The sequence below is a fragment of the Leptonychotes weddellii genome, chromosome 9 (genome assembly GCF_054177405.1).
Source record: "Leptonychotes weddellii isolate Sample4059 chromosome 9, ASM5417740v2, whole genome shotgun sequence".
NCBI lineage: Eukaryota > Metazoa > Chordata > Mammalia > Carnivora > Phocidae > Leptonychotes > Leptonychotes weddellii.
This window is the reverse complement of record NC_138377.1, coordinates 106,689,934-106,702,964: the sequence shown is the minus strand read 5'-3', so window position 1 is coordinate 106,702,964 and position 13,031 is coordinate 106,689,934. Positions and strand designations below refer to the sequence as shown.

Sequence of the window (13,031 nt, the reverse complement as noted above, 5' to 3'; positions counted from 1 at the left end):
TTTAGTTTATGGTTCATTTTTTCCCCCAGAGCTTCCTGCAGACTGTGGGCTGATTCACAGATAACCAAAATATGTAAGAGTGTACAGACAAAAAAGTACTTTAATAATAAGACATTTAGGGTAGAAGTAGTCATAGTCAAAATTTCTGTTTTCCTCTTCCTTGAGATACTGTTCAATGGCATTCTAGTAAACAGTAGTGAACAGGAGGCAATGGTAAGAGAAGTGGTAACATACCCAGGGTAATTACTAAGAGAGTGAGAGCAGCTAGTATGGACAACCAATGACTTTTTCTCTTAAAATATTTTTAAGGGCAGGTTTATTTTGAACTGTTTGTTAAAAGTCTATCTGATGTGAATTCTATATCTGATAACCTATACTCAATTACCATTCACAAACTTCATACAGATATGTTAATACATTTATAGAACTTCAATACTGTGATAATAGAACTTGAGAACTGAAGAGCACACATTTCTTCACGAATTTATTATATAAAATGCCCCCAGAGTATTTGATTTCTCTCCTTCTTTCATTATACACAAGCACATGGATGAGACGCTCTTTAAGATGACTGTAGTATCATGAGAGTCCCTTGCATCAAGGTAGTGTACATACCTTAACAGTGTTCTAAAGGCTGGCCCAGAAAACAACAACAACAACAAAAAAGTTACCTTATCACAAGATGGAAAGCACTATTTTCTTTTTCCTCTAAATTATGATGAAAAATGTCACTGTTTTATTTAGCATTATGGTACATAACAGATCTGTCTCAATTACTAAAATAATTAAAATAATCCTGAAAGATATCCTTTTTCCCCTCCAGTGATTTGAAAAACTGTATTTTTCCTGCCAATTTCAAACAAATCATCAGGTTGATCTATCGTAGTCTGTTAAAACAATCATCAAAGCACAAGCTCAGCACATTAACTGTATGTAGCTTGTAGTAAAAGGATATATCCATATGTCTCTCCTTAGTTAAAAATACATAATCCTTTTATTTTATATTGCAATAAAAGAAATTAACATCACAGACACAGAAGACTAGAAAGGGGAAACTACTTACTTCTGAATGTCCAGTAATTTAAACCTATTTGTACTTTTCCACAGTACATGAAAGTAATATTTAACACTTCCTTTTTGAAGTAAAACTTAATCTTTGGGGATATACAATGTAAATAGGACTTAAGAGTAATAGTTCTACTCATTTCCAGGTCTGCTTAATGTATGATTAAGTAAAACAAGGCACAATAGCCATCCTTTCCATTATGTTGCAACACTGATCATGTGCCTTGATAAAATGGCTGATTAGACAAGATGATGGCAACATGAAGGGAAGACTTTGGATTGTCTATTTAAAATGCAGGTAATAAGTAATTAATAAAAAATTTATTTTAAGTGCACTTTCACATGCTTTGCGTTTATAATAAACAAACTTCCTAGCTTTCTTGCAACAGGCTTGACTACCATTTCTTTTGGCCAAATGCACTTTTCCCCAGTAAACTTAAAACAACAACAATAACAACAACAACAACAACAACAAAATAATCCCTGTCCTTTCATAAACTAAGAAAGAGGATTGGCTACTGAAACAGTTCATTCCAAGACACATGAAGACGACATACTGTGGCATGAGTTGTTTTTAATTTGTTGTGCTGTTACTAAAGTTCTGAGGGCTGCAGTTAAAACATTCCAAGTTCTCCCTTCCATCTTTATTGATTTCAAGATTTTGCACAGAAAACTCTTTGGGGACTAGAACAGCAGCAATTGCATCACACTGTTTTCAAGACTTCAAGTTTCAAAGCAAATTGTTTAAAAAAAAAAAAAAAAAACACAGTTCCTGATTTGAGTTAGATACAGGGACGAAAATAGCACATACTTGAAGGTTACACAGTCTACAAATGGTGGCAATATTTTCCTTGGGAGAGTAGTTTTGTTGGTATATATTTTTTAAATACTCAAAAAGGCTCAACCTCAAGCAGTAATAAACACAAGCAAAAGTGATTTAACCCTTAAAATAAATATTCAGAAAAACCTCTCTGTACATACAAGTGAAAGAATAAGTAACACTTTCACGCAAAAAAAAAAAAAAAAATAATAATAAAGGATTTGTTCATATAAGTAGCTGAAATCTGCTGTTCCAGCCCACATATCCCCAATAAAGAAGGGAGGCACAGACATAGGTGACTACTGTGGTTCACTATCTTACAGCCTTTTTGTACTGGGACACTATCACCACCAATTTTATCCTTCTTGTTATATTTATTAAAATTTTAAATTTCTTTTTCTTTTCCTTTTTTCTTTTTTTCTTTTTCTTTCTTTCTTTTCTTTTTCTTTTTTTTTTTTTTTTTACAGCATGCCAAATCCTTTGGCGTAAGTGATGGCCTTCAACAATCTTTCTTTAAGTTTTTCTTTGCTTGAATATTCCGGCAGTAAAAGGACATTAAAGCAAGTATGAGATGTAGGTAACCTAAATAGAGAGGGGGGGGAAAATAGGAAAATAAATTGTGGACAATGTGCTCAGTATTAAAAAATCCTACTTTTAGATGGTATGTATAGTTGAGATGGTTTGCAATGCAGAGTACAATTAATGCAACTCATAAACTTTGTTTTTCCTGTGCAACTACCAAATATCAGTTTGTTTTTATCTTATCTATTATTCAATACTAATGATGATAAAGATGATGACTGATGATAACATATTGTATCCACCGAGTTATTATGACATACCAGATACTGTTTTAGGTACTCAACTGTTAGATCTAACTAAATCTTCTCACAATAAACCTATCATTATCCCCACTACAGAGTTGACATCACTGAGAAGTTAATTTACTCTAGGATGGAGACAATACTCAAACCTGGTTTTCAAGATTTCAAAGTCTGTGTTCTTTAATGCCAGTTACACATATTCTTGGCAATATGATTATATAAATGACTTAATAATAAATATAAATAAATTTACATTAAAGCCATTATACATCAAATAATGTGGAATACTAATAGAAATATTTCTATACATTTAAACCCTTTAATATGCTACTATTCAGGTATGATCCTTACTCAACAAAAACATTAACTTATACAATGAAGAGAGAAAATTAAATATCAAGATTATGAAATTGGATTCAAATGTTAAGAAATCTAGTGCTGAACAATTTTCTGAGCCTCAATTTAACCATTCTGAAATAGATTACATAATATGGCTTTTACAATTAAAAAAATTCTGAACTAAAAACTGAGTATCAATTTGCAAAATTCCAAAAGAAGTGAGCCCTATAACAGTTTTGGAGTAGGCCAGTGTTTTAAAAATTTCAAACAGCAGCAGCAAAATATTCTCTGAACTACTAGTTCATGTGATTTGGAGAGTTCCACATAAAACTGTAAAAGTATACTCAGAAGCTCCTGGACAGCTCCCATGTGTGTGATATGGAATGTAAGGTTTTTGGTATATAGTCACAACTTAATAATTACCTTTCTGTGTCTGGGCCATTTTTGGCTATAATCATCTTTAATTTTCCTAGTCCGCCCACAGGTGCTCTGTCTGTGCCTGTTGTAAACTGCAAGAAAAGTCTTTTCTGCTCATCTGTAAATGAATGAACGATTTCCCAGAACTCCCTAATGAGAAAAGACAGAATACTGATTTTAGTTTGGCATTCATTTATAACTAGTACTAGTATGAGTTTATGATTTATTAAAACACAGAGATAACTTGGAAGTTAGTATCAGAAACCCTAGACATTCATTCCTGCTCATCAAGGATCTACAAATTACTAATGCAAATTTATCTTACCCAAAACACTTTTTAAAAGCATAGTTAGTTCATGGCAACATTATCTAGAACAGGAAAAACTGGTAAACTGAAGTGTCCAAATAACAAGAAATAATTATGTAAACTATGGTATATTCATACTATATAATCAGTAACGAACAAAATACAAAATACAAAACCCAAATCCTGTAAAGTGAAAATATGAGATTTTTGGGGGAAAAGGTGATACAGATTAAGGACAAAAAAACCCCCCCAAAAACAAAAAACAAAAAACACACATACATGCCTAAGAGTAGTAATACAAAAGCATACATTTTATATATAAACCAGAACACTTGTGATTTTGTTTGCTATGGAAGTGGGGATAGGGGATAATTCTGATATTTCTGCTATATGTAATGATTTAGTCCCTGGCATTCCTAAAATTTATGTGATAAAAGTCATGTTGTTATAATGATGCTTGTTATACTCATTCTAAAAACAAAATGCAGTTCATTAAGAGCAATCTTGGCATAAGTGTCTGAATAATGAGGTATCCATAAATTTAACATATGCACTAATTCTCAGCTAAAAAAAATTCAAGATTTTAGAAAAAAATTTAAAAATGTTAATTGGTCAAAGAATACATTTTAGTATTTATTTGAAAAGCTCTTTCCAGAATCTTGGCAGAGAACATCACACTTCCTACATGTGTAAACAATTTCTATTATTAAAATGTGGGCATTTTTGTTGGTGCAATACCAATACTTCTGACAGGGTTAGCAGCTTTATTAGACTTCCTGGCTCTCCTTCAATGTCTTCCCACTTCTTTTCCCTGACATTCTAACATCCTCCTCAGTTCCTGCAAACCTCCCATTCACCTAGAGAAAACAATAAAGAACTACATCATAACAACAGGAAATTAGACATGGAACTTGTAGGTTCATCTTTCACAGGAAGAACTAAAATCATTCCACAGTCTAGGTCAATCTTATTGGGTGGCTGACAAGAAAAAGTAAGTCTTCTGTGGCTCAGAGCTCTCTATCAGGGCAGAATAGCTCCCCAGCAAATGGGTGGTAATCAAGTCTTCTCACACTGTAGGAGTGCTCTGAAGCCTAACTGAACCAGCCACACCTGAAAAGGATAGAAGGGTACCCTGACCAGTCTGTCTACATTATTTACTTACTTGGTTCTTTCTAGAATTTAAAATTAGAATTTAAAATATTGGGCTTACTATCAGTTTACATAATGAAAACACTGAACAAAATTCATCTCTTCCTTTAGGTGTTTTGTTCTATATTAAAATTCTGAATGCAACTATTTAAAAAACTGAAAAAAAGCTTCTGCATTTCTACATAAGTGGTAGCTTCATGAATCACATCCCATTTACATCTCCTAAAACCTATTCAGATCAAAAAGGAGAAAATCCGATAAAAAACACCCATAACCTAAGCTTAGATTAAAACTAGGAAAACAGAGTGGCAAACTCCCAACTGACATGTAAGTTGGGAGTATGAACACCTGAGCCCAAACTAGCAGAGTCCTACAAGAGCAATATGAAGACAAGGGTGTGCAGAATAATATGGGTTAGAGTTCACCCCTGAAGGGCAGAGCCCCACCCCAAGAGTGAACTACTAAGGAAAGGTAAGAGCACTGGCAACGGGGTGGCTAAAAGGGTGGGCCTTGGAAAAGTACCAGGGTAGAAATGACAGGTAGGCATGATGCCTGGAAGTGATGGGGGGAGCACTTTGGGAGGCAGAGGTGTCCCTTGAAAGTAGCTTCTGGCAGCTATAAAGGAATGGAAGTAGCTAATTAAAGAGGCCCTAATTAAACAAGATGGAACTGAAGAATCAGAAGGTGCTAGGCCACATAACCACATATTAAAGAAATTGCTGTTACCATAACAACAGAAGAGAGGACCATTCAATCAAGAGACCACTAACTCCACCCAAACTTCTCCCCACTCTACCATGAGATCTACTAATAGCAGGTCCATAAAAACTCAACCAATATAAATATAAATGGGAGAAACAGAATTCCAAAATCCAAATAAAGATATTATGAAACAAGTCTGGCAAATAAATAAGAAGCTAAACTGTCTAGCAGAAAAAAGTATAATTGAAAAATTAAGTCATGAAGAATGGAAAACCTGTAATTCCCATATTCCAGCATGAAGAGAAAATGCAACAGCAGATAGAAAAGAACACCAATAATCACAAATACAAAACTCAGAAATGAACAAATCTGAAACATAAATGAGAATACTCAAATATACTCAAGAAATATGCAAAATAAATTTGGAAACAGAAGGTTAACTTACAAGGTGACCAAAGGAAAAGCAGTATGACCAAAATTTCTAGTAGGGACATAGAGATCAGAAACAAAAGAACAAGAAAAAAATATATATATTTGGAACATATATATGGAATAATCCATGTATGAGATGATTCACTGTGACATTACTTCTCATAGCAAAAGACTGGAAATAAACACTATGTCCATGAATATTAATAATCTATACTGCTTTCACACAATGACAGTATTCAGCCATACAAAAGAACACGGAAGATAACTCTACACTGATATGATTTCCAGGATATAATGAAAAATATTTCCTCGCTCTGTCCCCCGGAAAAAGTCTGCATGCACTAACATTTAATAACAAAGGTCATACCTTGTACCCCAAACTGACTTTTAAAGATGCCACTTCCCCAATAATTTCTTACAAAAAAGGCTTATTTCAAGCCTAGAGTTAAAAATGCTCAAGGTGAGCTAAAAATTTCAAAATGTAAAATGAAGTGATGTTAAAAGCATACCAAGACTAATCAGTTTGAGTATTACTAAGAATAATGACTGTGAATCACACTCAATATATAAAAATCCATGAGTTCAAAATATTCAGAAAGAGGCAACCCCCCCTCCAAAAACAAAAAACTAAAATCCAAACTCAACTGTCACTATTGAAATTATTACATTAACTCCTTATTCTAAAATATTTAATTACATTTTATTGTGCCTTTTCAGTAAAACTGTTTTACACAGTAATCAAATAGCAACCACTGATGAGGAAAAAGAACAGCAGGTATATGTAGAATGAACAGAAGAAATTTTTCTTCCAAATCACCATTTTGCAATCCCCAGGGAAACAATGGATTCAGGTAAGGATATTAATGGATACAAAAAATCAGAAGAAACACAGATTAAGAGGTTTGGGGAAGATGATGGTGGCAGTGATACAGTTATTTTGTTTTTGCTTTTCTTTTCAATCTCCCTAATCTCTCCCATAAAACCAGAGCTAATTGGATGGGAAAATGGAAGACCTATAGATAACACCTTCAAAACTAGGTGACAAGATATCCCCCCACAAATCCTTCCATGTAAATGAAGAGGAACACACCACTGATAGCTAGAATACCTGGTTGGTACCTTTGTCAGTGGGTGAGGATGCAAAAGGAAGGCAACTGGGTTTCTTATAGTCCTGGGAACAAAGGAACCTCAAAACCACCAACCCACTGGAAAGCACAGGCTAATTTGAAAAGACAGCTAAAAGAGTTATTCAATTTGTAGGCAAATGCAAACGGATCATGATATAGTAAAGGCTCTGGGCCCGTAAAGCTCTTGAACACCAAAATTCCCTTTTAAAACTGAGGGGAAACTGCTGGAAATAAGGTCCAAATCCACCAAATCAAGAATAAAAAGGCCAAGAAAAACTCAAATAAATGTGGGAAAGGAGAGTAGAACAGGCAGTTTCAGAAAACACAAGGCTAGGGCGCCTGGGTGGCTCAGTTGGTTAAGCGACTGCCTTCGGCTCAGGTCATGATCCTGGAGTCCCGGGATCGAGTCCCGCATCGGGCTCCCTGCTCGGCGGGGGGTCTGCTTCTGCCTCTGCCCTCTTCCCTCTCGTGCTCTCTGTCTCTCTCTCTCCAATAAATAAATAAAATCTTTAAAAAAAAAAAAACAAAAAAAAAAACACAAGGCTATATATATGTACATTTTTAAAAAATCATTTTGCAAAAACAAAAACAAAATGCACAGAGCTTTCCCGAAGCATGAAAAAGCTGCCCTGGCCTATCTCTCCCTCTTCCAAACGTGAGAAAACTCATCTCACTTAAAAAAAAAAAAAAAAAGGCACAACAGAAAAAGATCACAAACACCAAAAGAGTTACTAGAGAGGAATAATACGTGTGCGTGCACGTAAGAATGATGTCTCTATAGAGAATAAAATTACACCGAGAGATCTGCCAACAAAACATGAAAATTGTAACAAATTTCAAATGAAGCTAAAAATTTTTAAATAATAGTAGAGGCTATGAAAGGACAACTAAGTCAGAAACAAAATTTCAGAACAAGAGTAATTAATTAAAAGGAAAGATTTTGGAAGATATGACAGAACTAAGGAATAACTGGAAATAAAAAGAAAATAAATCACGTCAAATTGAGGGAGCTAAAACTAATCTAGAGAACCATAGGACAAATTAAGCACAATGATATCATCACAGAAACAGAAGGTAAAAAACTTAAATTGAATCAGGAAGAAAAGAAGCCATGCCTGAGAGTCTCCTTCTCAACCCAGAGACACAGCTGGCAGGGCATTTCTGCCACAACCGGTGCTGGCCTGGTAAGTGCTGCCCTTCTTGTGGAGCCTCAGAGTCCCTCCTAGGCCAGAGACACCGAATGGCCATCAGCACCAGCAAGGGGATCCTGCCACAACAGGCACAGAGCCCAGGAAGAGCTCTCCAGCCCCATGGGCTTGAGACACCATGCAACTCCGCCTGGAGAAGCTGTTCATTTCACCTCCCTCAAGCAACACCATCATGGACCACAGGGAGCCCCCATGGAAGGAGATAAAGCAGAGCAGAACAGTGCCAAAGGCTCTGAAAGCTAAATTTGTTACTGGAACTACAACCCACAAAAAGTATGCCAGAACCTGCATGCTACACTTGAATAGGATGACTGCCTGCTAAAGTAAAAAAGTCTAAACAGGACCCAGAATCTCCTAATGGACACAATGCCCAGGACAGTCCAAAACTACAACACGAAGGAAAGAAAATCAAGTGGTGTCAACACTGGGATGAATAAGATGTTGGAACTGGGGCGCCTGGGTGGCTCAGTTGGTTAAGCATCTGCCTTTAGCTCAGGTCATGATCTCAGGGTCCTGGGATTAAGCCCCACATCGGGCTCTCTGCTCAGAGGGGAGTCTGCTTCTCCCTCTCCCTCTGTGCTCTCTCTCTCTCTCTCAAATAAAATCTTAAAAAAAAAATAAGATGTTGGAATTATCTGACACGGATTTTAATGCAGTCATCATAAAAACGATTCTATGATTTTAAGTTCTATTGTTTCACAAATGAAACAATAGAAAATCTCAGGAAAGAAACAGAAGTTACAATAAAAAAAGAGCCAAATATAAATTATAGAACTGAAAAACACAGGAAGAGAAATATACTGGATGGGCTCAACAGTAAAGATGACAGAGGATAAAAAACTGAACAAGAGAGAAAGCTGGAAAACAAAACAAAAACAAAAAACCCCAGAGTCTCAGGTACTTGTGAAACAATGACAAATGACTGAATAGGCCCAGAAAGAAAGGGGAGAGAGTGGGGCTGAAAAAGTATTTGAAGAAACAATGGCCGAAAACTTTCCATGTTGGGCAAAAAACAAAACCACAACTTCAAGAAGCTGAACAAATCCCAAATGGCAAAAACAAAACTACTCTTCAGGAATAAAGGGGAAATAAAGATACCACCAGACAAAGGAAAACTAAAAGAATTTGTCCATTAGCAGACCTGTCTTTGAAGAATGACTAAAAGGAGTGATAAAAGATGGGACTCTTAAAGCAAATGGAAAGAACGGAAATAGTAGAAATATAGGTATATACAACAGACTACCATCCTCATGAATTTTGTAAATCCTATGTGATGACTGATACAAAATTATAATAGCATTAATATTCAAGACAATATTTAAAAGTGGGGAATGAAACCTAAATGGAAGCAAGGTTTCCACACTTCACTGGAAGAGGTGTTGATCCACTTTCACATATGTACACAGCAACCAGGAAGAACACTATACTGAAAAATACAACCCAAAAAACACTAAAAATAAATCTAGGGTATCCTTAAAAAAAAGTCTGAATAACTAACCCATGGAAGGCAAAAAGATAGAAATAAGCAATCATAAAAAAGAGAGAAACAGAAAATATATAATGGTAGACATAAACCCTAACATATCAATAATTACCTTAAATATGAACTGCCTAAATATACCAATTACAAGGCAGACTGAGAGTGGATAAAAAAAAAAAAAAAAAAGACTCAACCATAAGCTGTTTCTAAGAAATTCATTTCAAATTCAGCAAGACAGGTTGAAAGTAAAACAACGAAAAAGCTATCATGCAAACATTTAAAAAAAAAACCAAGAAGGTTATATACATATTAGATTCAGAGCAAAGAAAATTACAAATCATAGAGGGACCTTATGTAATGATAAAAAGACATAATGACTCCAAATGGGTATGTACAAAAAAAAAAAAAAAAAGGTATGTACCAAATGACAGAGCCTCAAAATACATGAAGCAAAACCTGACAGAGATAAAAGGTGAAGGAGATAAATATCAGAAGAGACCTATAGAAATATGCTCAGCTGATTTTTGACATATGTGAAAAAGTAATTCACTGGAGGAAAGAGAAAGTACTATATCTAGACTATGCAAAGAACTCTCAAACTCAACAGTAAAAAACAATCAAGTGCACTCTTGGCATTTACCAGAGAAATGAAAATCTGTGTTTACCTAAAAAACTGTGCATGATTATTCACAGCAATTTTATTCAGAACAGCTCCAAACTAGGAACAAGCATGAAGTCTTTCAACAGACAAATGGTTAAAAAGACTGGTGAATCCACATCAAGGAATAAATACTACTCAGCAATAAAAAGAAACAAACTATTGATAAGTGGAAAAAATGTAGGTAACTCTCAAGGCTGAATCAAAAAAGCCAATCTGACATATTATATGTGATTCACTTAATACAACATTCTTGAAATGACAAAATTAAGAAATCGAGAACAGGTGGGTGGTTGTCAGGGGTTAGGGACTAGAGTGGGGATAGGGATAGGGTAAAGGTATGGGTATATAGGTGTGACTGACTATAAAAGAGCAACAGGAGGAATCCTTGTAGTGATAGAATTCTTCTGTATCTTGACTGCAACCTACAATATCCTGTGATATTGTACTAATGTTTTATAAAAATTTGCCACAGAGGGAAAAATGGTAAAGTGTTTACATAGGGTCTCTGTGTGATTTCTTACAACCGTATGCCAATCTATAATTATTTCACAATAATAAGTTTAATTAAAAAAAGTGTTAAAGAAGATTAACAGATCAGATGAGTAGATTTTGGAGGAAAGAAAATCAGCAGAGACAGAGAGGCAACATCACATAATGATAAAGGATCAATCCACCAAAAAGACATACTGAAGCTTAAAGTATATGTACCAATCAAAAGTAATCTTCAAAATACATATAAAAACTGACAGAGCTGAAAGGAGGAATGGACACATCCACCATTATGGAGCATTCAACAACCCTCTCTCTGAGCAACTGATAGAACTACAAATAAGAAAATCTGCAAAATCATCAATGAACAGAATCTAAATCTACATTTATAGAACATTCCACCCACCAACACAGAATACACAAATTCAAAAGTATTATTAGGAGTCATGAAGAGTAAGTTCTCTGACTATAAAAGAATCAAACTAGAAATCGGTAACAGAGAAGAGGAAAATATGCCAAAACCCTGGAAATTAAACAACATAATTTTGTTTTGTGTGTGGTTTTTTTTAAAGATTTTATTTATTTATTTGATATAACACAAGCAGAGGGAGTGGGAGAGGGAGAAGCAGCCTCCCCGCAGAGCAGGGAGCCTGATGCGGGGCTAGATCCCAGGACCCTGAGGATCATGACCTGGGCCGAAGGCAGACACTTAACGACTGAGCCACCCAGGCGCCCCATAAACAACATAATTTTGTTTAAATAACAAAGAGGATGTCTCAAAATAAATCTTAAAAAATACATACATATGAAAAAAATGATAATACAACATATCAAAAAATATGGGATATAGCTAAAGCACTAAATGCTTACATCAGGAAAGAGAAAAGGTCTCAAATCAAGATTTCTATCCTCAGTAACCTAGAATGAGAAGAGCAAAATAAACCAAAAGAAGGAAGGAACTAATAAAGAGCAGAAATCAATGAAATTAGAAACAGGAAAAGAAATGAGAAATAAAAGCTGGCTTTTCAATATAATCAATAATTTCAACAAACCTCTCAAGCAAGACAAGTTTTAAAAAGAAAAAAAACACAAATTACCACTATGAGGAATAAAAGAGGGTATGATCAGTTCAGATCTGCAGACATCAAACGGATAAAAATGGATTAGGAACTCTGCACACATAAATTTGACTACTTTAATAAAGTGGATCAACTCCTTGAATAACACAAATTACCATTACTCATGGACTATCAAAGATAATTTTAATAATCTTATAAACATTGAAGAAGTTGAGTTTGAAATTAAAATCCTCCCCAAAAAGGAAATTTCTAGGCCCAGATGGTTTCTTTGGAGAACTTCACCAAACATTTAAGAAATAATCAGTACCACTTTAACACAATCTCTCTTAGAAATCAGAACACTTCCCAACTCTTTATGAGGCCAGGATTAACCTTGATGTTAAAACCAGACCAAGACAACATAAAAAAAAAGGCAAAAACTATAGACCAGTATCTCCCATGAACTGAGACACAAAAGTCATCAACAAATTACCAAGTCAAATTTGACAATGAACTGAATGGAAAATCCATTAATGCAATGTACCATATCAAATAGAGGATAAAGAAAAATCATGCTTGGATCAATAGATGTGGAAAAAGCATCTGAGAAAAACCAAAAGCCTATTCACAATAAAACTCAACAAACAAGGTATAGAGCGAAACCTCCTTGAATTTGTAGAGAGAACACTACACAGAAACAAGTCAAGGCTTTTGCTTTTACTACTCTTATTCAGCAGTGCTAAAAGTTCTAACCAGCATAATATGGCAGGAAAAAAAAAAGGCATACAAATTTAAAAAGAAGCATGACTATCCCTATTTACAGAATACATGATTGTCTATACATAAAACCCCAAGATGTCTCAAAAAACAACAAAAAAACAAACAAAAAACTTTCTAAAATAAGTGAGTTCAGCCAGGTCACAAGACACAGGTCAACATATAAAAAAAAATCA

At 34.8% G+C, this 13,031-nt stretch overlaps 1 protein-coding gene across 7 annotated transcripts in view; it reads right to left on the bottom strand.

Annotated features, from left to right (window-relative positions):
- Window positions 1–299: 299 nt before the first annotated feature.
- The window catches only part of UBE3A (ubiquitin protein ligase E3A), a 100,706-nt gene continuing 87,974 nt past the window's right edge, over window positions 300–13,031 (bottom strand). For all 7 annotated transcript variants that reach the window (XM_081831483.1, XM_081831484.1, XM_081831485.1 and 4 more), the window contains 2 exons: window positions 3,472–3,615; window positions 300–2,467 (listed from right to left, as the gene is read on the bottom strand). In XM_081831483.1, the coding sequence (XP_081687609.1) occupies window positions 2,347–2,467; window positions 3,472–3,615 (265 nt within the window). In that variant the 3' untranslated portion in view covers window positions 300–2,346. The remainder of the gene's footprint in view (window positions 2,468–3,471; window positions 3,616–13,031) is intronic.